Genomic DNA, 27,442 nt, shown 5'->3' with positions numbered 1-27,442 from the left:
ATGGGACTGAAAGTAAAGAGGGCATCAGAAATTACAGATTACACAGGACGGTTCAAAGTAAGTTCACATAGCAGTCTTCATATATTTATAGAAGTATTGTGTCCAAAGTTCCGAAGTGCAACCTATACGGAGAACCAAATAACTCAAGCCACGGATGTTGAGAGCCAGGCTTTCTTACATGACACAGGAGACAAAGTAAATAATTGTGGATGGCGATCCAAGGAAAGGGTGTGCCAAATGTACCTTCGATCTGTTTTTATATTGGTTTCTGGTAAACATTTGTACTGAAATAATCATTTCCTGCCTATCTTATTTTCACCTGGCTTTGCAAGTGCTCACAGACTTCAGTTTATTATTATTAATGGCTTTAAGTTTTTAATTCAACAAACATTATTGTTAACACGCATTATGGATCCATAGGTTGGATAATGTCTACTATAAGCCAATTGGCTGTTTCGATATTGCATTCGTAATACAAAAGTAACTTCATTTCTTTTTGTAGAACACTGAGAATAAAAGTTCAGCGCCAACCTGATGTACCTAACCAATACGCATGAGCTTTTGTTAAGAGTTGGAAGAAGTTATTTATTAATGGATGATTGCTGCATTTTCAAACTTTAATAAACATTTCTATTGATAACGCCTCAGTCTTCTAATTACAGCAATGCTTACCTATCGTGACAGGCCGGAATTTGACCTGGTAGTATAGCATACCATATTCAGGGCTGAAGTACTTGGTAAACGGTTTGTAAGACTAATCGCGTGTGCACCGATCCGGTAGTCGTTGCACAAGAATGTGAACCAGCATCCACATGTTTTACAGCCACATAAGACTGCTCAGTACGCTCTCCATGCCTTAACACTGTAAGAACAAGTTAATGGCCACATAAATGAATTTATGTAAAACTGATAAGATTACAATATTATAACTTCTTGTTTTCAAAAAGCACAGCTATGGTCAGTGAGAACAGTGTGTTCTGACGATGTAGCTTCATCATTACAACCGACTGAACTGATACCTTGTGCACATATGTCTTCCGATGCTTCGAGGCATGAACGGATAAGTTCACTGGCCTGAGGTTCACTATGAGCTTGGAGTGAGTGGTAGTTATCAGTGAACTTCTCCAGCAGACCTTCACCCCTTGTAGAGATTGGTATGTTGTTCAACGCACGAAGGACAAAGTCCATTAGGTAGTTCCTCGTCTACTGGCTGCTATTTCGAAATAAATCTACATTGCTTATAGAGACGAAAAACACACACCTCCATGAATTAGATCTTTATGATGTGTATACAATATATGACCACAGGGCACCATGCAGTCATTGAAACGCTCACAAGCATATCGTGTACGTGAAGTATCAACAACGTACATCATGTTATGGTTGTATTAGTGCATTTATTCTCCTGCTACTAATCAGTGTCTCGTTTTCTTAACACATTTGTAATTTACAGTCACAATTTTAGCTGCAAAAACCGTGAACTTGTTTTATAGAGTTTAGAATGACATTGGGACCTGCAATTAAGGATACATCTGACTATATTTCTTACCTTAAGCTTTGAAAAACGTATTCTGGCACACCTATTTGCAAAATGTCAGTTTATTCCTCTATGGAACTTTATATCGACTTTTAAATTTAATTTTTACATATTGTGATATTATTTTTGCATTTTTGGACACTTTCTCGTTGATTGCTATACTTTATATGCATCATGACCAAACAGACCCCTAGATAATTTAAGATCAAGACACTTCCGCCCTCCCCTTTCAGCTAGTGCTATTTTGGCCCGACAACATCGAAGCTTGGTTCTGAAACACAGAAGCTGACTTCCATGAGTGCGGCGTGACAAACCCACGTGAACAATTCCTCGCAGTAGTGAAGGCATTGCATTAAGATTTTGACACGTGCGTCACATCTAGTATGTTTACTAGTGATGTCTCAGAACCTTATGAAATTCTAAAAAAGGCTATTCTTAAGCATGGAGACCTAACCGACAGATAATGGTTAGACGAACTCTTCAACAACATCGAACAACAAAGTGGCTTAGCAGCAGACATGTTGCTGCGAACCTTTGAGATCATTGGTCGACGGAAATTCGGCGATGACCTGTTGAGACAACTCTTCTTGTTTGATCTTTCCCAAGGGGTGCAGGCAGCGTTTGTTTCATTTCAAAACAGTGTTGTAGGCGTACTAGCTGCATATGCTGGTCGAATTCTAAAGATCACCAGATTTCTCAGAACCGAGGCCTGTTCACTCAACTAATGTTTAAACGCCGATGACACTTGTTAGATGTTTGAGAGCCTTGTCACTAACTTTGTAATCACTGATCCAACGTGCTCACGTTTTCACCATCATTATTGAGGCATGAACTGACTACTTTGCTTCTGTGCTGTTAGTGGTGTCACACAGATGGGACGCAAAGTCCGATGCACACCACCGTCACAGTATAAGAAGCCTTTTTAAAAGTTCCATAAGACATGAAATCCTTTAAATGTTACTGATGTAGCTGTAAATAAATCCCCAAAATCAAATGCCTAATCGGAACAAACTTCTTAGACTTCTTGGGACACACCACTGATACTCAAGGCATCCGACCCCTTAGAAGCAAAGTGGCGGCCATTCTGGATTACCCAGAACCGACCACGATCAAGCAGTTGCGCACTTTCAACGGCCTTGTAAGTTTCTACAGACGGTTCATACCTAAATGAGCATCACTTATGAAACCGTTAACCGACCAACTTCGTGGAAATGCAATATCAATAAGTCCAGACGACACAGCCCGAAAAGCATTCTCCACAGTTAAAAGGACATATCGCTAAGGCAACCCTGCTTGCACATCAGGACACTCAAGCTCCCATTAGTATCGCCATAGACGCATCCGACTCAGCAATCGGAGCAGTCTTACAACAATGGGTTAACAACTCGTGGCAACCTTTAGGATTTTTCTCGAGACGGTTGCTAGACGTGGAATCTAGGTACAGCACGTTCGGTAGGGGACTCCTAGCTATGCATTGTGTTTTACGGCATTTCCAACATTCCATCGAAGGAAGAGAATTCACGCTTTTTACCGATCGCAAACCTCTTACCTTCTCTTTAAGTTCATCTTCAGATAAGTACTCACCCCGAGAGTCTCGACAACTGGACTACATTTCGCAGTTTACTTCAGATATACAACACATTTCTGGAGCAAACAATGTAGTCGCAGACGCCTTGTCTCGAATTAGCTCCTTGAACAGTTTCCAAGGAATCGACCTTCTTAAACTCGCTCAGCTTCAAAAAGAAGACATTGATCTTCAGCATGAGTTATCCTCGACAACTCTTAAACTAAGAATTAAGCAGATGGGAACGGGTAAGGAAACCTTATTCTGTGACACATCTACAGGTAGGGATCGTCCAATAGTACCAAAACATTATCGACGCAACGTCTTCAGTACGTTGCACAATCTTTCTCATCCAGGTGCTCGTGCAACAGTCAAACATATAGCCGAACGCTTTTGTTGGCCTGGCATGAATAAAGACGTGAGGGAGTGGGCACGCTCCTGTGTAAGCTGTCAGAAATCTAAGGTCATAAGACACAACAAATGTCCCTTAGGCTCTTTCAAAACCCCTGATGCTCGGTTCGATCACGTCCATCTAGATTTGGTAGGACCCTTACCCGACTCGAACGGATACTCATATCTCCTAACATGCGTAGACCGTTTTACTCGATGGCCAGAAGCAGTACCGATTAATTTCATTGCTGCGGAAACAGTGGCTCGCGCTTTCGCCGAACGATGGGTAGCAAATTTCGGCTGCCCTTCAACCATCACTACAGACCGCGGACGCCAGTTTGAATCTGGACTTTTCTGTTGTCTGACTTCACTATTAGGAATCACTCGCTTCCGAACGACAGCATACCACCCACAAGCAAACGGGTTGGTAGAACGTTTTCATGGACAACTAAAAGCTTCACTATCAGCTACAAACGTTTCACAGTGGACAGACGCTCTTCCACTCGTCTTGCTAGGTATGCGCAATGCAGTGAAGGCTGACATTGGATACATTGCATCTCAACTCGTTTATGAAACGACACTCAGACTTTCAGGAGAATTCGCAGATCCTTCGGCTTCTTCATTGAACATGGATCTAAACTCTTACACGAGCAGGCTTACAAACGCTATGCGTTCAGTTAAACCTGTCCACACTCGACCTCAATCAACTGATGTTTTCGTTCAACCTGAATTACGACATAGTACACACATCTTCGTTCGTCGAGACTCACATCAACGACCTCCCGAATCAGCATACGAAGGACCCTTCAAAGTTCTTCAACGTGAACCCAAGTACTATGTAGTCGATAAGAACGGTACGAACGATAGCATCAGTATCGATCTCTTAAAAACAACGTACTTAGAAGGAAACCCTAGCTACGTCGAATTTCCTTCGGTACATTCGAACGACACGGCTCTTACACCTTTAGTACCCCACACGACAGCCAACACACACCTTGATACTTCGTCAACGTCGAAAGACGAACTTAAGACAGCGCGTCCTGGAAGAAGGGTAAGATTTCCAGAACGTTTAAACGACTACTGCACGTAGGACACAAACTTTACCTCGAATTCTCTTTGCATTATTTATCATAGAAAAAAGAATTTTTTTTAATATGCTTATTTTTACATATTTATTTCAAAAACAAAAAAAACAAAAACAATTTTTTTTACTTATGAGCGTATATATATTTTTTTTTATAAAATAAAACCAAGTTTTTTTACAATCGCCTTACGCTGTCGCGAGTGTATTAGTTTTTATATATATATTTTTCCGCTCACCTTGTGTCCTTAAGCAAGTACGTGTATTTTGACATGCACTCACACGTTCTATTTCTTTTCTTTTCCAGGACGGCTGGGAAAGAACGACGAAGTTTCACAAGGAATCGAAATTTTCATTGTACTTTGTTTCCTTATTACTATGTTGTACTTCATGGTCACTTAGTGTAAGGAAAGACGACCAGACGCTGCTAAACATAGCAATCTATCAGAAGAGTGTTTACAAACATACTCGTTGGGTTTAAACTTCTGGCTGGCCACGTCTTAGGAGCATCACTACCTCACTAGGAGGGGAGTGATCTGTTGCTGTAAATAAATTCTCAAAATCAATAGCCCATTAAGTGTTCGACATTGGATGCTGACCACATTGTTTTAAGTGAACTTGTTTAGCTGAAGGCTTTCGGTCATGCATCCGCACCAGATCACGTTACGATCCAGCGTGGGACACAGCTCCTACGTTCACTAGCCAGATCAGAGTAAACGCTTCTCGATATATTGATAACGTATCAAATATATCTTTCCTACCTCTTCTCGTCTGACTCCTGATTTCAACTGGTTGGGGAACGCTTCGAACATAGAAGGTGTTACTGGTTTAGAGTTGCAAAACTTCAAGACTAGTCATATCTTCACTAAGCTTCTGTGGTCAGTTATTTTCAGGTTTTGAATTACAGTTAATCATTTGCATTTTCGTTTTTGCAAATATGGAGGTATTTTCCATTTTTGGGCGTGTTGGTGGTTACTACTGTGACTGGTGTAGACTGGCAAACTCTTTCCGGAACTAATTTTCAGCCAACGACGTTTAAATCACATGATTAGTCTGAATCAATTTGGAGATCAGGATGATCAGCATCACTACTTATTATTATGCGAAATGAGAGGCTGGATTACTGGACGATAACAAAGGCCTGAAACGGTGCCTAAACACAAAGACGCGGTAGCAAAATAATCGAATTGTTGACTTCAGCTTGTCCCAAACATGTTGAATATAAGTGGTATTAGATATCCTTGGGGCGACGTATTTAAGAATTTTTCACTTTCCTTGGTTTTTTAGTGGATTTAATTTCACCAAAGCAGGTTACAGTGTGTTAACACGTAGAGTTTATTCTACAGGTGAAATACAAGTATAAGTACTACGACACGGGAAGGCGCGGTTTCAAACAAATGCGGACCGTAAGCTCCTTTTCCTATGCATTTGTGGGATTTATTTTACTTTACACTGTCTGTACTAATCACTAGTTCTAATGATCTACTAGTTTCTAAGGTCTGAATCGTCGTTGCTCTGGTTGTATTCGGTAGAGTTTTTAGCACAGATAATTTAAGATATAGGTAGAACTATAGATGAGTTCACGTATACTATTCTAGTCCTCTGATGCTCCGATTATCATTCTTAATGTGAAAAAAGCCTGTTCTACTCAAGGTTTGAAGACCGTCACTGTGGTTTGTGTTTAGCATGGTGCTTATTGATTGTTATTACTCTCAGACTGGAGAGTCTTAATCCAAATTGTTTCCCAGTCCCCCAGTATCGTAATACGTTAGCGCACAAATATACAAATCGGAGATATGTATATACGCGTGTATACATACTTATCATAGTCTACAGGCCACAATAGCTCTAGCGATTTCCAGATGTATTGTTGTTTGAGTCATTTTATGAAGCTTACCACAACGACAGTAAGTTCTCCCTTCGTTTCCCGGGTAAAATTTAAACCTGAAATTCAAAGTAGCTTGAAGACATATTGGCAGTAATTTCACTAGTCCTATGTTTTTCTATATTCAGACAAGGATACTGTCATCCTCTGATGGTGTGTTCTCTATCATCAATTGTTTTAAGATTATTTTGTTTAGAAAATACCAAAATAAAGTAAGGGTTTCAAGTTAGACAATCTACTAAAACGCCGCGCTGATCTTTTATTGTGTGTACTGGAACTTCAGTCAATTAGAGTATGCTAAGTTTATGTTCGTACCGTATTGTTGTACTGACTAAGTACTTAATGTTCACTAGTTAGATTCTAATAGCCAATATAGTTATCAAAAACCGCTTTTCCAGGTTTATTTTAAGTACGTACTGGACTTGAGCGAGCATGTTTACGTCGTACTCTATTCAGTTACTACTTCTCTGTCTATGCACAAAATGGATATAATATGCCACTATAACCCTCAGGTTTCTTGTTGTGTTTTGTGTTTTTATATTCCCGGGATTTAAAGTGGCTTGGATATAAATCAGTCACTGGGCGTAGTAGCTGGCCACACTGACCAGAAGCCACTAGTAGTTCCAGCTTTGATGACTTGCAAATCATAGAGACTATAAAATGTGTTACAGAATATTTGAAGTCGGTTGGTGACTCACAACTTTAATATTTACTAAATATGACCCAGAGTGTCTTCGTCTTCGTATCACTTGCAAGTTCAACGGTATCAGTCTGGTGATTTCTCATTTAAGCGTAAAATATTTGCGTAATTTTTACGATGTACGCTTGTTGTACTTTACCATGTTTGTGACGTGTCATTACTATAAAACCTGTGTTCATGGATTAACTCCTTCCCATACTTATTATAACCGAAGCCACTGGTTGTTTATCTCGCCTCCAACCTTAACTTGATTTGCTAGAGTTTTCATTGCTTATCCTAATGCAATTCTAACATGTATTTCTAGTTATACATCTTTGTTTGATGTTTTTGTTAATTACCTTATATTTCTGCTTAAATTTTGTGAAAACGGCATCTATTTACGGGTTGAATTTCAATACTCTCAGCCACGTCGATAAAGATTTGTGTTTACCATGTATACTCAAACAGTCAGAAAATTGAGTAGATTTAAAGCTTCTAAAATACCATGCCTATCTGGGATTTTTTTTATAGAAAAGTGAGGCGTTATATCAGCAAATTTAACCAACCTTTGATCCTCAAAAGTCTAGGGTGTTTTGAAAAGGTTTAAAGTTGTAGATCACTATATTGTATTGTTTTTGACCCATCTACTAAATTACTGGTATAAGCAACGTATGTCTGAAAATTAACCTCACATACGGTTTCTTTTCTGGAAGCGAGTGGTTAGCACTGGTGTTTTCTGATTACTTCAGCTCATGTTTGGCGACATCCATTTTTATCTCATTTCAGGCACTTAACGACTCTTATCACATTTTTTATTCGAGCATTAAGGACTTCGTACATCTAAAACCACTCTATGCAGTTGTGCACTGGTCTCATAGTCCTATGTCTCTTAGGTGTATAAACCGAACCAAGAAAGTGCCCTCGATCCGGAAGTTACTTTGGGTAATTTTTATGATATTACGACTGAGCTGAACAGGAACATAATTATATCCCAAGTAAACGAGGTTGAATGAAAGTAGAAATCATAAGAGAAACGTCAGTATAGCTATAATTTTACACAAGAAGATTCTAGAGTCTTCTCCACGTAGGCGCCTGGACTGGTTGACTGAAAAATGATCAGTCGACATAGTCAAACACAATCCTGCACGGACTACGCATATATATCTGGTGCCCCCTTGTACCAATATTTATGTGTTTAAATAAATAAATAAATAAATAAAATGCTTTAATCCAGTCCGTATCCCGTTAACAGTAATCTTGATCGTTAGTAGTATACTGTCATCAAGGATTTAGACGAGACAAGACTTTACTGTAGAATCATTTTTCTGATGCATTACTTGTGGAAGTGTTGTTATTAACTATAATCTGTCTATTTCTTTATTTGGCTGGGACGTTCTCGTTTTACTCTCCTTTAAAAGGCGTACTCAGACACAGTTTTCGCGTTTTCTGATTCTACACGTTTGCTTTTGACCTTTGATAGTCCGCTCCAGTAGGTGGAACTTCGGTTCTACTAACTAACGAAGAGAATTCTGTATTGTACTCATTGTTTGGAGCTGGTTGTGATTCGTTAGCTTCCGCTGTGGTACGCTATTTCAAAGGTGAAAATGAATCAAATTGGGTGCTTAAAGGTTGTGGCGTTGTATGTTGTATCAAGGACAAAAATTATAAGGATTATTTCATCAGAATATATGATGTGATTGTAAGTCAGCTCTCAATTATTCGTTCCCAATACAAACTATCTTTGTAGAGGAAGATTCCTCTCTTAGAGCAAAGATTATTTTTGGAAATGGATTATACTGAGGAACTAAAATGCTTTCACGTGATGCAGTCAGATGATGGGCCAGTTGGACTTGCTTTCGCATCTCTTGAGGAGGCTAAACATTTTGCACATGCAGTAAATGGTCGCTTAAGGTCTATACGTGGAGCTGCTACTGAGAAGCCTTCATCAAATCTGCATACTATCGGTTCTCAACCAATCGTGCAAGCTGGTATCTATAGTTTAAATCCGACAAAATTGTCTGATCAAGGAGTTATGTCTATAAGGGGCAAAACAAAATCTAAAGGAAAAAAGGTATGCTGTTTATGTGTATAGTTGATCTACATGTATTTGTTACCTAATTTTAAACTTTTCGGATTAGTTGTTTGCTAGCATTTGTCATTTAACTCGTTCTGTATTCAATTTAGGAGTAGGTTCTACAAATTTATTTTTACTTAGGGTCAATACATTTTCGGCACATTTTTAAATGGAAATCGAACTTTTGATTTCTCTTCTGTTATCCAATCATTACTGTTATTATTGTTATTTCTATCAATAAATTACTTATCATCAACCTAACATCATCTAACTAGTGTTTAAACTTGGGTTAGTTTGTTTATGTGTTCTCTGAAGAAGTGGCTTTCACTGAGTCACGAAAAGTCGAAAAATTTGGTCTTTCTGCTAACTGGGATATCACGTAGACATTATTTTTATGCCTATATTCTCTTTTAATCATGTTCGATGCCGAATCACGCTGAATCGGTTACTAGTAGTAGTGACAAAGTAGTATTTATTAGGGAGTTTTACAGTTAACTAATTAACTCTCTTGTCTTCCCGAATTTTTTTACGGTCTGTTTGTGATGAATCAATTTAATTAACCTGAATATCATATATATTTTCAGGAAAAGCTTAACTGATCATCGTAACCCGTATTTACATATCTTTTCACTTTTGATATTTGCGTTGTACTCTGCCAATAAATTTTAGATACTAACCAACCTATTTTCTCTTGAAAGTAACTCGGTGAGTCCACATCTTGTATGATTTAATATTCATTGTATGCCTCTGCTTGTTGTCTTGTAATTTCTATAGCTTGTTTTTTGTTTCCATGCTGCTGACTAACTCCTAATATTATTCTTAAATTGCTTTTAAATATTAAAATACTTTCAAGCGCAGATAACAATTATGTCAGATATTTAATACTTCGGTCAGCAATTAATTTGTGCTAATACTTAGTTGATGAATGACTTTCGTAATAAGATGTTTTATTTTCAGTCTCCTATCTTCATAGCTAGGAAATTTCATGATTGTCATTGAAATTTTTTGTGCGAATTTTACTTCATTCACTTAAAGTATATACTCACTTGAGTAGTTACCTGCTGTAGCTGATTCAACCATAAAAATATTATTCATACTCATTTATTAAAGTTATTACTGAGCATTAACAGAGAGAACTTGAGAAATTCTTACTTGGCTCTTTATTTTCAACATTAGCAGATGGTACCTTAATTTTACTACTGACTTGAATTCCTTTGTTAAATATTATATATATATATATATATATATATATATATATATATATATTAGAGTGGGTCCCCGTCAACAGTCGTCTATGTGCTGTCCGGCTAAATGGCTCCACAAGAACTCGGAAGGATAGGGACAAACGTCGTTGCCTTTTCGTCGTTTCTGCGTACGCTCCCACTGACTGCAGCCTGGATGAAGTGAAAGGTGAATTTTACAGAAAGCTCTTTGAATTTCTTCATGAAGCTAAACGCTCAGACATAATACTCGTTACAATTGACTTTAATGCTCAAGTAGGTAGCTTAAACCGAACAAAAAGACATTTACGTGAGTATTTTAGTATTCCGGCTCAGCGAACAGATAATGGTGATCATCTGTTGCTACTATGCCCATACAATCGCTTATTTTTAGCAAACACTAATTTTAAGCATAAGGAGAGACATCGTCTAACATGGCGACCACCTGAACCAAACCAACGATGGACTCAAATAGGACCATATTACCATCAGTCATCGTTGGAGAGGCTCGATAGAAGATTGTTGCTCGTGCTGGAATACATGTTTAGATTCTGATCACGCTTTAATACGAGCACGCATTTGTTTGCACCTCACTGGACGCAGAAAAACTTCACTAAGAAGACCCATTAGAATTGAACTGAGTGACGAGAAAGTCAAAAATAAGTTCCAGGAACAACTGAGTTCACATCTAGGCAGTTTTGTAAACGAGGCTGACCCAGATGTTGCTTGGAAGGATGTACGAACAGCTGTGGAAACAGCAGTAACATCTATTAGTAATTTAAACCAAAGGGTTACAAAAAACCAATGGATTTCTTCTCAGTCTATTGCACTGACGGATTTACGTAAACTCATCCCATCAGGCTCTGAACATGATGAAGAGCGAAAACACTTCAGATCTAGGTTAACCAAAAGTCTACGGAACGATCGTGAGCAGTGGATGGCAACGAAAGCAAAATAAATTGAAAAGACAGTGGCTGTAGGCAACACCAGACAACTCTTCAGACTAATAAAAGAAACTGGAATTAAGAAGTCAACTGTAAGCGAGACAATCTCGGAAAAGGACGAGACTTATCTGCTTTCAGCCCAGACGTTTAGAACGATGGGCGGAACACTTTAGAGAACAGTTTAGGTGGCCTTCAGCTACTCTACAGTTACCCACCATTCTCAGACAGTCTGAATAGAACATTGAAGTAGTTCCCCTTACTCTAGTTTAAAAAACTATAGCTAATCTGGAACGAGGAAAAGCAGCTGGTCCAGATGGATTGGCTCCAGAAGTCTTTAAATATGGTGGTTCAATTTTAGCCACTAGGCTGACTAATATTTTAGCTAAAATCTGGGAGTTGGACGTAATCCCATGTGACTGGGCACAATCTCTGATTGTCTCAATATATAAGAAGGGGTCAAAATCATCCTGTAATAACCATAGAGGGATTAGTTTGACTAATATAGCATCTAAAATACTAGCCTCAATAATTATCGGGCGCCTAAATAAGACCCGTGAACTGCAAACAAGAGAAAATCAGGCTGGCTTCAGACCTGGTCGTGGCTGTATCGACCACATATTCACTATTCGTCAAGTTTTATAACACAGGCATGCTTATCGGTGTCAGTCAATGATAGTTTTTCTTGACTTAAAAGCAGCGTTTGACTCGGTAGACCGAGAGGTTCTGTGGCAGTGTCTGTCATTGAAAGGTGTACCTGAGAAGTGCATAAACCTTGTGAAGGCTCTTTATTCGAACACTACTAGTCTAGTGAGAGCTTATGGCGAACTGTCATCTGATCTTACAACCTCAAGTGGTGTCCGATAAGGCTATTCACTATCCCCATTCTTGTTTAACTTCATCATAGACCTACTGCTGGAAATAGCGCTCTCATCAAATGAATTTTCAGGAATTGATCTCCTACCAGGAGGTCCACTTATCGACTTAGAATACGCGGATGATATATTCCTGTTTGATGAAGACGCTGACGAAATACTGAGTCTTCTGTTAGAACTGAGCAACAATGCCAGGATGTTTGGGGTGCGTTTTTCCTCCTCTAAATGTAAATTGTTACTCCAGGACTGGCCTGTGTCAACACTTGAACTAAGGATATGTAGCGAAGCAATCGAACGAGTCGACAACTTCACTTATCTTGGAAGTCTGATCAGCCCTAATGGGTTGTTGTCTGACGAAATCTCTTCACGGATTGAGAAATCTCGTTTGGTTTCTGCCAACTTACGTCACCTGTGGCGAAGACGAGATATCCGTCTATCAATTAAGGGACGATTATACTGAGCAGCAGTTCGCTCTGTTCTACTTTGCGGCTGTGAAACATGGTCATTAAGAGTAGAAGATTTTCTCAAGTTGCTAGTATTTGACTACAGATGCCTTAGAAATATTGCTCGCGTCTGCTAGGATGGCCAATTAATTAATAATGAGACTAAACGCAGGGTATTCAGGAATGATGGTAAGTCAGTTGATGAGGTCATGAATCTTCATCGACTGAGATGGTTGGGCCACGTGTTACGTATGCCTGAACACTGATTACCACGACGCGCAATACTGACCAGTATAGGGGATAGTTGGAAGACAGGGGTGGCCAAACCAAAACGTGCCATTAGTCATTGAAGTCATTAACCTCTGGTCTGAGTCATGTTGGTGGATGAAAAATACTTGGTTGAGGTCCGCGTGACTATCGTAACCAATGTTTGGAGACTGCATGACAGCTCAAAATCGATCACAATGGTGTAGGTGTTTACACTCACTGTCTTCCCTTAAACTATGAGATTAGAATTGCTTCACATCTGTCTTTCTTCTTGTACTATATCCTTATATACAATCTTTATTTTATATATAAACACCATTAAATTAACTACTTCTATGGATTCGGTGTTCATCTTGTTGTGCTAATGAGGTTATGGCAACTTGGACCGATGCATATTTGTGCCTGGTCCTACGTTGTAGCTGACTGACTGACTGTTTACTTTTAATTTTAGTCGTGACATCATCCCTTAATGAATTCAGTGAATATATTATCCTTGAAAAAGATTATGAACACTCAGTCGTATTGTTGTGTATACTGAATTAGTTATTTCCTTTCTATTCACTAGGTTGTCAACTTTTTAAACAACTAGGTGCAAATGATCATCAACTCTAATATCTGATTTTATTCATATAATTTTCTTATTTTTAGTAAGATTGGTAGTTGTGTACTTTATTAATGTTTTGGCAGACATCTATTATTTTCAAAATTCGTACCAGGATAAATATTCAGTTAGTTGTTCACAACATCACCATTATTACCATCTCACTGTTGATTATCATTACCAGTGGAGTAATTAATTCTCGTTTTCATAATATTTTTTTTACAATTGTTATCATCTGTGTTAGTCACATGAGATACTTAGTCATTTGTAAAACAAAACCCAACTTGAAATTGAATTGTGTATGGAGATTTTGACTTAACGTTGATGTACAGAATTTTGAATTATATTTATTCTTCCAAGTACTAGATATATTATCGAATTGTACAAAGTGATACTAAATATAACTTAACTTCAATCAACTACTCAATGATTGGAAGTCGGTTGTCTTAACGCATCGATTCACATTTATTAAAAACGTTTTATCATGAATCAGTATTATTTTAAATTAGTATAAATTAAATCCGAATTTTGATTGGATTTCTGTGAATAGAAGTTATTTTTATGATGATTGGTAATTTAAAAAAGATAATTAAAGTGTGGTGTATGCTACTTATGTCTGTCGACATATGTAATATGTAACACCAATTGAGAGTGAAAAGTCTGGCAGCAGAAGGTTGGGAAGATCCAATAGAAGAGAACGGGAACAGAGAGTAATTGGTATGAAAATGAAGGAACAAGAAAGTCTGAGACAATTAATGGACATTTTGCAAATGAAGAATTAAATGTGTGGTCTTCACATTTTACCAAACAACTGTAATTTTGTGTTAAAATACATTTGATTGTCTTCACCTGTGTTTTCGTGCATTACAAAAGGACTGTTTCTATAATTAGAGTGTTTTTTTTTAAAGAAACGTTATAATATAAGAATGACTAGTATGTCTTACCAACCTTAATAATTATTTATACAATTTATGCATTTCTTAGTTTTATTAGTTTACCGGCAATTATATGCAACCATACTTATTTGTTTTGTAAAGTATACTAACGTATTAAGCTTAAATAAATTTAATAATATTGTAACTATTGTTTTTTTAAAGAAAAATACTAAATTTTCTAAGTCTTACCGTTGTAAACAAAATCTCAGATATGGTAAACCAATTTATTGTTTTATACAAAATCAAACACTGCCTTTGTAAAATATGAAAAACCATACATCAAATGTATCATTTGTATATCTTCCTTATGTTGTCCTTTACATGCTCCATCATTCTTCAAATCCTGTTATTATTGCGATTGCTCTCTGTTTTCTTTCCTCTTTTCGTAATCTCAATTTTCTACTGGTAAGCATTTCATTTCCAATTCCTGCTACATATTACTTATGTCTGTCCACACCACACTACTGTTTTATATCTAGTTATTAAACTGATACAGTCTGATATAATTCATAATCGCCGTAAATGTAAAATACTTTGAGAATATTTTTGACATCTTTGCTTTTATTTTCATCCAAGTTGTTAATTTAGTTTATTGGATCATCTTTTGGATGTAAGTGCACTTGAATATTTTTTATGCTAACATTGTCGCCAAGTTAGTGTTGGAAAAAAATATTTATAACTCCCAGTTATGTTTGATAGGTAGTTACACGTAAGATAGTTACTAATCAATCCCATCAATGTGTACATTCAGATAACAGTTGTCAGTTTTGTGTGTGTTCAGATAGTGTAGTTCATCAAATCTTTATACCATATATTACTGATCATTAGTTAATTAAGTTTATCAACTCTATACTTTCTGTTATCATTAAATGAAATTTGTCCTCAACTGTACAACGTATCTAGCATAGTTGGATGTATCAAATTCTTAATTTACTTTAGGTTTCAAAGTGAGCTCTATCGGAATATTAGTTAAATCTTACTTATCATTTACAAATTCTTTGAGTCATTTGTTAGTTATGACTTCCTTTTGAGATTCTGATGTACTTTGTCGAATCACGACTATCTGATTTTATAGCCTGCCTATAATTTTTCTCCCACATTTAACTAAATAAAGTTCATATAGTTAGACTATCAAATCTCAGCAATTAATTTATGGTTAGTTTTCTCTGTCTTATTGTTTTTAAAATAACCAAGTATTCTAACATACTTTCAAAAGGTAACATGAGTTCCTGTTAGTTGCTGCAGTTCTTTTCCATTTTGAAATTTATAGGTAATTCTGTTATTTACTTTCAGTTCTTAAGCCGAATTTCTGTGTAGGATTTATTGAAGCATTCATTTCTAAAATGCCTTCAACTTGTCGATCTGTGTTGACAACCATTCGTACATGAAAAATGTTAGCCTGAAATTGTGTGTAAATGTCGTCGGTATTCACTTATCCTTCGTTAGATGGTTGTTTTATTTCCGATACTGTCGAACTACTAAATAGTGGTGTCTGTATTCAAGTTTATTGGGATTGTATTTCTTTTCAGATGTAAGTTAGAGATATTACCTAATTGTTTAAATGAAAGTAGGGTCATTTGAGCCACAATTCAGTAATATAAAGTCTATTTTAATCAGTGAACCACAGTTAATTAGGTTCAACTATTAGTTGGAACTGTGTAGTACTACGTGTAAAAGCGTATTTGATTTAGCAACTCATAATTTTAGAATATGCACATTTATTTCAAGTTAAATAGGCCATGAAGGTTCATTTTTACAATATGCTGTCTTAAAATTTTTAACTCTTAGTTTTAGCTAGGCAAAGCAAAGCTGAAAATTCGTAAAAATGAGTATATTAGTTATAAAACACTTGTTTTTTTCTATCACATCATAGATCATATGTAATAATGAAAAATCCAATGCATATGAATTTTTCTAATTTAGTTACAAGTTGAATTGAATTTCGCTTAAATTGATACTCATGTACGAATAGTATCAAATGCCTTTGCGCGGTCGAGGGTGCGGAGAGTCCGCTCTCCATCTCTAAATACTCTTACATGGTCACGCGTATACAACCACTGCCAGGGAAGCCCTATTAACTGATTTCTCGTGGTGGGGGTGTTGTTTACGAAAAGCGAGTGTCCTGCGCCTTAGCTGGCTTGGTGGATGCGGAGGATCCACCTGGAGGAGTTAGAAAACCCTGATTCCAAACCAATGATGCTCATGGGTTCTAGGATCCTAAGGGAACGAATGGAATATGAACCTATTTTTGATCACCGGTTACCATGAGACTGCATCTCCTGACGTTGCTCCACTGCCTTGTAGATTAGATCTTTAGGTCAAAGGCTCGGAGTGTGGCCCTCTAAGAAAACCACCTGCTCCGGTTTGGGTGACAGCCGTATCCCATCTTTTACACAAATCGAATGAAGTGTTGTGCATACGTATTTTGGTACCCATTTATACTAATGTTCATGTGTCTAAATAAAAGTAAATATAGGAGATTGAGATTTTGAAGTTCTAACTCACCTGACTGATTCATTCACATTGATGTATTTTTGTTTTCTTTTCCTTATAAATTTTGTACTGTATAGAGGCATATTCTCATTTATGATTTCATTCCGCTTGAATGTCTTCAATATATGCTTAGGTTTGAGTGGATTCGCTTAAAATTAACATTCTGACAACATTCGTAGTAAATCAGTTAAACGATAACCTATAACATGATATTACATTAACAATTGACTACTTGATTGCTTCTTAAATTACTGAGTCATCGCATTTTTAGAATTATTATTTGACTAACTTTATTGCTTGGGGTATATTTTGGTTTTTTATAAAAAGAATATTTCTATGAGTAAAAAAAGAATATATACTTTATTTATATAACACAAGCAGTTATTTGCATATGTACATTTGTGTATGTAAGAAAAGTCACATTCTTAAGGGGAATGTCAATCGAAATGTTGACATGTAATTATTATTCTCTAGTGAATCACTTATAGCTTAGAACAATTAAAATAACAGTGATAATAAAAAAATTTCTATTATCTGATATAAGTAGTATAAAACAGTTTGGTACCCTTGTCAATAAATTAGTTATTCGTTTAAATCACCATTTCAACGCTTAATTTGATATTAATCAATCATCAGTTAGTTCTGTTAGCATAATAAAGTGTATATGAAAGCGTGAAATCAGTTGATCGATTGAAACAGTAAATCTTGATAAAAATAATTGTGCAACGTCATTCAACGGCTTGTAACACCGTTACGGTGTCTAAACTGGAACTGGTTAAAAATAGAGTTCATGACGATCAAATTAAAATATGGTAGGACTGCATAAATTTATTAACAGCTTATCTAATATATATATATATATATATATATATATATATATATATAATCAATCTTTTAAGATTCCATCCAATAAAAATACACCTACTATTTTTCCCTTTACTTTTAACTTGCTTACCTACTTACTCTTGTTAACCCTCTTAGAAAAGTATAGGCTGCCGTTTTCTTTCAGGATTCCAGTTTAGCGCTTGCCTCAAATGCAGTTTGGCGATTTCCTCAATGTATGTCCTATCCACCTCCAGTGTCTTTTCCTAATTTCCTCTTCAGCTGGAAGCTGGTTTGTTTTCTCCCACAATAGGCTGTTGCTGATTGTATCCGGCCAACGGATATTGAGTATCTTGTGTAGACAACTATTTATAAATATTTGTACATTTTTGATGATGGTTGTAGTAGTCCTTCAAGTTTCAGCTCCATACAGTAGAACTGTCTTGAAGCTCGTATTGAAGATTCTGAGTTTGATGTTGGCTTGCAGATATCTGTTTTGAGTTCCATATATTCTTCAACTGTATGAATGCTGTCCTTGCTTTTCCAATCCTCGCCTTTACTTCTGCATCAGATCCTCCTTGTTCATCGATGATGCTACCCAGATACGTGAAAGGTTCCACATCTTCCAGAGTTTCTCCACCAAGTGTGATTGGATTGGTGTTCACCTTGTTGTGCTTGAGGATCCTACTTTTTTCTTTGTGTATACCAAAGCCTGCTGATGCAGAGACTGCTGCTACATCAGTTGTCTTTATCTGCACTTGTTCGTGTGTATGCGATAGAAGAGCCAGGTCATCTGTGAAGTCCAAATCGTCAAGTTGCGCCCAACCTGTCCATTTTATTCCGTACTTCTCGTCAGATGTCAAGGTTTTCATAATCAAGTCAACCACCAGAAGGAAGAGAAAAAAGGAGAGTAGGCAACTTTGTCTGACTCCTGTCCTCACTTGAAATGTGTGTCAGTTGTCTTTCCGTGCACCACTGCAGTGTAGTCCATCGTATGAATTCCGTATGATGTTGACGATTTTCTCAGGTACACGATAGTGTCAAAGGTTTTATGTAGTCCTCCTATCCACACTGTCAAATGCTTTCTCATAGTCAAGGAAGCTGATATATAGTGACGAGTTCCATTCAGTTGATTGTTCAACGATGATCCGTAGTGTGGCGATTTGGTCTATGCACGACCGATTCTTACGGAATCTGACCTGTTGATCTCGAAGCTCGACATATACTGAATCTTCCAACCGGTTCGTCAACACTATTGAAATCTTTTTTGGTACTGACAGTAATGTGATTCTTCTTTAGTCCTCACATTTGCTCAGATCTCCTTTCTTTGGTATCTTGATGAGATGTCCTTCTTTCCAATGTGTCGGTGGCACTTGATCTTCCAAATTTTCTTGAGTAGAAGGTGAAGCATTTTTGCAGTTACTTCTATATCTGACTTCAGTGCTTTGACTGATATATTGTCAGGTCATGCTGCTTTCCCACCATTGATTTATCCGATCACCATCCAGATTTCTCCGGTCGTTGTTGGAGTGACATCTACAGTAAGCTCTGTGTGCTGCTTCGATGTTCGATGGATTCAGTGGACCTGGCCTATTCACGATTTCCTCAAAACGTTCTACACATCTGTTCTTGAATCTCAGTGATTGGTTTTACTTTTAAGCACTATATTATATCGGTATTTATTTATTCCGTCTACATTCCTATGGTTATTGTTCATTTCAGTATTTCTCTGTTTCTGTTGGATTTCCTTTATTATTATTTTGTAAAGTACGCAAATCTAAAATTATGTAGGCCGTTATGATTCTCTACGTCAATTTATCTATCTTTTTGATACATTTTCATGTCTTCCAACTTCTGGATAATAGGCTTGATTAACTATTAGATGTCAACCAATTATACTGAAAAATATTGTTTTTTATAATAATTATTTTTAACATGAGCTGTGGTTCAATTGGATCTGTACTAGTTATGGAGATTTTCCTCTTCTGTTGTTGATTGGATTATATTTGGAAACGCTTTATTATTATTATTATTACCATTATTATTGATATTATTAAACGTACTTTTATACAGGCATTTACTGGTGATTGTCAGTTTATCTGTAAAACCCAAGCTCTATATGTATGTCTTAACACCAAAAGTCATTGCCATATTCTGTGCCTTCATTTCAATCCAGTAAATCAACACTAATCGCTTCAACCTATCTGACTTACTAGTCCATTGGGGATGCGGAATTATTGACCATTATTCATTATTTATTCGTTTGCTTAAAATTTCTTTAAAACTACTTGAATATTCATTGTACAATTGTTTATTTTCGCCTAATTAGTAATTGTTATTATTATAGTTCTCATTCATATACATGTTTATATTTTTATATAGCAGAAGCTTACATCAAAAGATATCAGTAATCCTTCAAATTTTCGTCATATTGAACATGTTGGTTATGATAGAGAAGCTAAGACATTTGATATATCTTCACAAGAAAGCGCAATCATGCGCAACATACTGCGTGCTATTGGACGTGAAGATGCTATGAATATACCAAGCGAACGAACGTTCGTCTACAATTTCGCCCGTGAACATGGTGGTTTAGAAGAGGTAAGTAGCAATGATATATGTTGATAGCGTTGTGTATACATCATTTCTGAGATTTATCAATTCAAGTTAAAATACCGTGTTTGTATAGGATCCTATTTATGTCTGGTTAATGGTCTAGAAGTTTATCAAGGAAGAATTCTGTCAAAAATCTTACATATATGTATTACATCTGTTCTACTGCACAATGACTCAATTTTCTATTATTCTCGTTACCTAATAATTTTTGAAAGTTTGTTATCTCTACTTCCTGAAAAAAACTTGATAAGACGTATTTGTTACTAAATAGAGTATTATAATAGTGATCAACGCCTCTACATATTGATTTACACTGAACACTAATTCATGTAAGTGGTATGTTCATGTGGTTTTACCAACTTGTTCAGATCAAATTTTACATTTAAATGACTGATTTTTGTTAAATTACAGAAAAAATACAAGTAAATCACATTATTGTATCTAAAATCTTATTGTTATTCTGTAAAATGGTTATAGTTTATTGAATTTATGTAACAATAAATAATTAGAATCTGGCGATCAAGTACATTTTCATGCACTCAGCTTTGTGCCACACATTCTGTGTAAGTTTAGATGTTCGTAATGTTATATGACTGTTTAATTCGAATTAGCTGAAGCGAATTTCAAATATACAACTCAATAGTAGAAAATCGAATAAATGCTGTAACAGTTAAACGAATCATTAACTAAGTCCTCAACTGTAACTATTCAACTTAACGAAATATAATCAATAGGAAACTGCTGGAGCTCTAAATGTATGTGTTTACATCATGGTATGAATTCATGCCTATCTGTGATGATCAGTTCTAAAACACTTATGTAGTGTAGACTGTATCAATTCATTCGAGTTTTGAACCGCATTGTATCTACTGTCTAGGCAACTGAGTATTATCAGTAACCTTCATATAAAATGTACGGATCAAAGTTGAGTACATACATTTGTAAATAAATTACCGATAGTCAAATAAAAAGTAGAAATGTCTATATACAATTCACCGTGTTATATTTCCAATTTTAGATAAGTAGGTACTAGAATAATCGGCAAAATAAACTAAGGATCTTTTATAATTACTAATTACCTTGTCTGCGACTTTAAAAAAAATATTAGTCTAATAATAATAGTAAAATTCAGAACGTAGTTTACTCAACGTGATCTAATATTGCTTTTATCCCTACTTCATACACAAGTCTAAATTACGGTTGTTTGAATTTTTGTATATTGTTATTATGTAAATCTTTGCTTCACGTGATAAAACTCAACATCTACAATTCAGTGTACCTACGTATAAATTTCCTTACAAAGTGGTTCGTATCAATAGCGCTAATGTGTTACTGAGTTAAGACGATGCAATAGCTTAAAAGATAATTGATCATATGGTAACTTGGGTTGATGTGCATTTGTGGCAGTTTCTACGTCATCAACAGCTGTCTAACTGATTAATCAATAAAAAAATCAAGAAATTTTAGTAAGAAACCCATGTTTACATAAGTAGACTATTTCAATGTATTTTAGATACTTTATTCTGATAAATTCCATACGCCTTTTATATTAATTTTATCTTATTCATTATGTACATTGTGAACCTATTCAGTTTTTTTCCAAGGTTCTACGTCGTTCTTTGTTTATCTATTCATTATACATATTATTACTAGATGATTAACATAACTTAGTTACTGATTTATCGAAAAAAACATGTACATTTATGTAAATTATCATAAACTGCATATTTGACTCAGACATTTTAAGTGTTTCATTTTACTAAGATTAAACTGGTTGTATTAACCGGTATTCTCTTACCTCTTCCATCTTAATGTTTCCATACACCTATACTTTTCGATATTATGATAACATTTATTCAAACACACCAAACAACTGTGTAATTAAAAAAATGTTTAGTGTTCATGATAATTATCATTAATTTTCTATTTGTTTGACTGGTCATTGGAAGACGACCAAGCATACAGTATACAGAAAAGGTTAACTGTGAGTGAACATGACTCATTAAATTGTGTCAATAATGTTCATAGTCTGAAACATTGAACGAATACATTACCGACGCTACTCAGAAACTTTGTTTCCATGATGTAAGGTAACTTTAATGATCAAAATAAAGTATACGCTTCCCACAATATATTAAATTTAATCCTATAACCTACAAGTGTTCTTTTGCACTTAAGTTATGGTTATTTATAAATTCCTCTAAAATATTATGAGGAACCGGTACATGAACATAAATTACATGCTTTTTTATGTGATTGGTTTCATTAGAATAAAGTTAACATCTAAAAATTGTCATGTTTAAACTTAGTAACTCCAACTATAAATTTGCTTATCATGAAATCCATGTATTACCGATGTCATACGTCTTTATTATAAATTTTTAAACGTTTTTCTTATGATTACTTTATTGTTGCATTGATTATTTCCAGCTTATGTGTTAGTGTCTTAACGTGATCTAACTTCAAATTATGAAGTAAATACCATTAATAACTGGAAAGTTAATTTAAGTTTATCTGAATCAGTAAGGTTTTATTTATCAAAATCCAGTATCATAACAATGACGACCATGAAGAAGTTAATGTTGTATCTGAACTTATATCAGTGAATAGTCTAAACCACACAATAAAAAATCGTCCCATCCATTATAGGTAATTATTATGGCCTATATCCACTGTTTAATAACACGTAACAAACCATCAATCAGAATCCCGATTTCTATGACTGAGTATCTCTGATTCATTGCGTGCAATCAGGACAAGTAACATTGATTCAACTGCCGTGTCCTTATTGATCCAAAATCTTGTAGCTCCTCTCTCTGCACTGCCCTTCAGTTCAGAAGTCGGTAATCAGCCTTCACTAACGTTGAATTTCAAGCAGACGTAGTTTATATACAGACGTACCGGACAACATCGCACTATAAAGTACAAAATAACAATTATGTATGAACGATCCGAAACTGGCTGTGGGAAGGAGAGACTGTAAATAACATTTTGACAACAGATTAGAATGGGTAATAGTTTAACAGTAGTTAATGCGTTAATCGAAAGCTTATAATGAAAGCAATACATATATATAATCCGGTTGCTTAATAATTATCCCACAAATTCATAATAATAATTCGAAAAACCCACTTCCAACTTTTATAATATCCGTTTTGTTATAACGGTTATCCTAACTCTGGAATACAGTATTAAAGTTAGCATTCAAGAAGATAATTAGATTCGTAGTAAACCGATGGCTGAAAACTACGCTTAATGACTAGTTGCAGCAGATTTCCGATTTCTGAGGATATCTGTGGATTGTGGGCATTTATCTGGGACTGTAATAACAATGTCGTCGTCCTCAAATCCTTCATCAGTTTTGCAGCATTCAGTCAAGCAAAATAGTTTAAAGGTAATACACCACCTCCGAATTTTAGAGATATACAACTCTTATATCAGTTGGTTCAAAATAACTAGAAGAATAATTTACAGCTGAATATATTGCAATAAATTCAGTATTATTATTATTGTTCAAGTAAATTGTTTTCTGATGATGCACATGTAGCTTAACTCAAGCTTCGAACTTACTTAAGAAACTAACATTCTACCTATATTGCATTCAGTTTGATTCATCTTTGACTGTGTTAATTAGTTGGGCTGGGATGTAACTTAAGTAAACTTCATATATCTTTGTTCTGTTGTATTTGTCCAACAATTGAGCAAGTACTACTTAACCGTAGACGTCTGCATCTATGATAAATGATGACTGTAGTTGTGCACAATTTATTGTGGTTGTTGTCAAACCCATTAATATCCTGTCTATCAGATATATGGTCAGAAAATATTCCATAGTATTTTTTGTATGTATTTCATAGCACCGTTTTCAGTCACTTGACATGCGTACTTGTTTTAGCTTATACCTAGTTTATCATACACATGTCTTTGCTTTTTAGATACAACGACAACTGAACGGTTCTCAAAGTGATAGACGTAACATAACAGCTGCTCATGTTCCCCCTCCTAGACCACCACCACCTCCGCCACCCTCCGCACCCCGTCGACAAAATCTTGGTTCTGTTACACCTTCTCAGTCGATTACAATACAACACCCACCCCCACCACCTGTTCCACAAGTAGCTCCTAAGCCAGTCGCACCACCACCACCTATTCTACCTGCACCTCCCCTTTATGAGATCCCTGCCCCACCACCACCACCTCCCCCACCCATATTCCCCAGTTCCGTAGCTGCTCCTCCAGCATGTCCCACCGCTGGGGTTGAGAAAGAAAGCACATCAAATGATCCCCCAAAGTCTATGACAGGTCTTACGGTTGATCTTCAATCACAGATTATGTCCTTTCAAAAAAGCAACCTACGTAAGGTGAGTTTCTGTATATCGTCACTTCTCATGTTAGCGATTCACTCTTTTCTGTGTTTTTACTTATCCCCTTACTATTTCACTTTAGTTATGTTAATGAATATTTTCCAAAGTTGTAAAAGTCTCGGGCTCCAGTTCCTTCCTTTAACGAATAAAAGTTAGCTGTCAACCATGTTTCACTTGTATTTAATGACATTTTATATAGTCTGTAAAAGTACTTTGATGAGTTACATAAACGTGTTTTCCACCACCTCTAATATCCTGAGGTTCAATGGGGTTTAACAACTGTCTGGTTCTCATACAAAAGCATACTAGAACTATAGGAATATCATGATTCGACAAGGTTGTATCCAACACTACCTCACCGGCTGTTATGTCTTGGGATATATGCAAATTCCATTCTCGTCGTATGCACTCAATACTTTTCATTGGAAACGTGTTCATCGTTGCTGCTTCTATTCTGCTTTATATCGAATACGCTTTAGGGAATGCAAATTTCTAGAAATACAGAAATACATTTTTAAAAAATGCCATAACCTTCAATCTTGAGCACGAAATCTCTTCATTAACAATTTTTGGTTTAATTGCTAAAACCTTAAGGTGAGCTATTCCGGTGCAATAGTTCTCATGAGTATTTTTTTTCATCTTATCATTTATATGTTGTAATAAAACTAAATTAGATTATCACATGAATCTTGAAGCTATTCTATTAATATTATCAAACTTGGAATTTACAAATTCAATTCAATTGTAATTCAGTTTTTATTTTATCTTAAATCTTTATGACGATATGTGATGAGTAAATGTAACTACGAATTATAAGTTTCCTAGTTAATGGACTTGTTTACTTTAGTTGTTTAGTTGACATCTGTTAGGACTGAAAAGATAACCTCTGTCAAATTAGTAAAATAATCATATATGCAACTATATTGAATCTACAGAATCCATCTTTTATATTCACGAAATAAATACTGAAGGGATTATTGCATAATAGGATGCTCATCTTTCCGATATTTCAGGTTTCATGAACACCAAACCAACTTGCTAGTTTGTTCATTCATTAAGGCTACATTGTCGTAAATGCAAAAGTATACAAGGTCACATTTATTATTTTATCTTTATCATAATTATATGGGAAATTATGGCAGTAAATACCCTTTGGCGTCAATATTCTTAGTCGAATCAATAGAGTCAGTCAGTCATATGCAACATAGAACCCAACAACTTCAGAGATGGGAGCTTTATTTGACCCTAGATTTAAATAGCGTCCGTAACAAAGTGGTATATTTATTCCCCACTCCTTTCAAAATAAGATTTCATTGATATCTGTAGATATTAGCTTGTTAGCCAGTAAGTACAAGAAACTGATAAGAATATGTACTTTTTTAAAGATGACAGGGTATAATCTCGGTCTATGCTTCTCCATTAATGTCAAAAACCTGTTTGTTTTTCGTGATTTAATTCCCAGCTCCACATGTGGTTGAAAGAGATATTGCTTAAGTTTATGTTTTGTCCTACACTGTGGCCGTGGTTGCACATGTACCTATTTACATAGTTTTCACAATGTACATGCTTGATGCTGTTTCTGCATTTAATGGACACCTTTTACTATTCCCATTTTATATTAGTTGACGGAAGACATATTTCCATTTTTTCCTAAATTATAAAATGTGTAAACTAATTAAATGGTGTGTAAAAATCCAACAAGTTAGCTTCACTTCAAATTACTATTGACTATGAACCTATTTATTCTTGGACAGTTGTGTTATCATCCGTTCACTACAAACATAATTGAAGTGTAGGATTTTATTTCTCTCACAGTGCTTCAAATAAATATATTCATTGATTACAATCATTAAACAACTTTGATTTTGTTTCGCTGAATTTTCAATCTATTCATGAAAACTGTATTAGACAACATTTACCAATAGATTGACCTATGGTCTCTCTTTATTGTTTTGCTTTTGTTTCATGATAGATGTTTATAAACAGATGATTTCTTCCTTATTTGTATTTGTTCTTTTTCTATACTTTAGATTACACCTGGTGAAGGTGTGTCTAGGCCACCTGTGAAACCTAGTAGTGGTAATAGTAGTACTGGTGCTAATCCAACTGCCAGTGGAGGAGGATTCGATTTATTACAATCACTTGCTCAAGCAATGGAAATGCGACGTAATCGTATGTGTAGTAATGATAGTGGAGAAGAATCTGATGCCAATTCTTTACCAGGTGATATTGGCTCAGATGATGACTGGGAGACATGAGTCAATAAAAAGAGAAAAAATAAGCTAACATCCGACTAATTTGTTATAAATTTGTTTACCATATGCTTTCATTAATATTGATCTTTTCCTAATGAAATTCACTGACTTTTTTGTGTATCGTTTTACTCACTTTTTTTCTGGTAATCAAATTATTATTCCTACTTCTATAGAGTCGTACGCAGATGGAATTTTCTTCGCACTGTTATTTATTCATTCAGCTTGATCAAAGTGCCTTAATTTTTTTTTCTATACTAAAAATTACACATTTTTAGCACGTTATTAATAAGTAAAAAGCACCGTGCATATCTTTTCATAAAACATTTCAGAACAAATCACTGTTACTTTTCTATGTTTTGTCTTTTATTACAACTGTGTGGCTGTTATATAATTTGTGATT

The 27,442-nt window shown here is 35.6% G+C and overlaps 1 protein-coding gene across 1 annotated transcript; it reads left to right on the top strand.

Annotated features, from left to right (window-relative positions):
• Nucleotides 1-27,442, top strand: Smp_082780 (putative wiskott-aldrich syndrome protein; the record flags this gene model as incomplete). Its single annotated transcript, XM_018795858.1, is given in 7 exon segments — nt 1-57; nt 8,617-8,835; nt 8,884-9,207; nt 20,190-20,385; nt 24,359-24,387; nt 24,392-24,784; nt 26,818-27,442. Coding segments are annotated over 7 exon segments (1,446 nt in total). The 3' UTR covers nt 27,046-27,442.

This window comes from Schistosoma mansoni, chromosome 2 (assembly GCF_000237925.1).
Source record: "Schistosoma mansoni strain Puerto Rico chromosome 2, complete genome".
NCBI classification, from domain to species: Eukaryota; Metazoa; Platyhelminthes; class Trematoda; order Strigeidida; family Schistosomatidae; genus Schistosoma; species Schistosoma mansoni.
The sequence above is the reverse complement of the archived record's forward strand: the minus strand, read 5'-3'. Positions and strand labels throughout refer to the sequence as shown.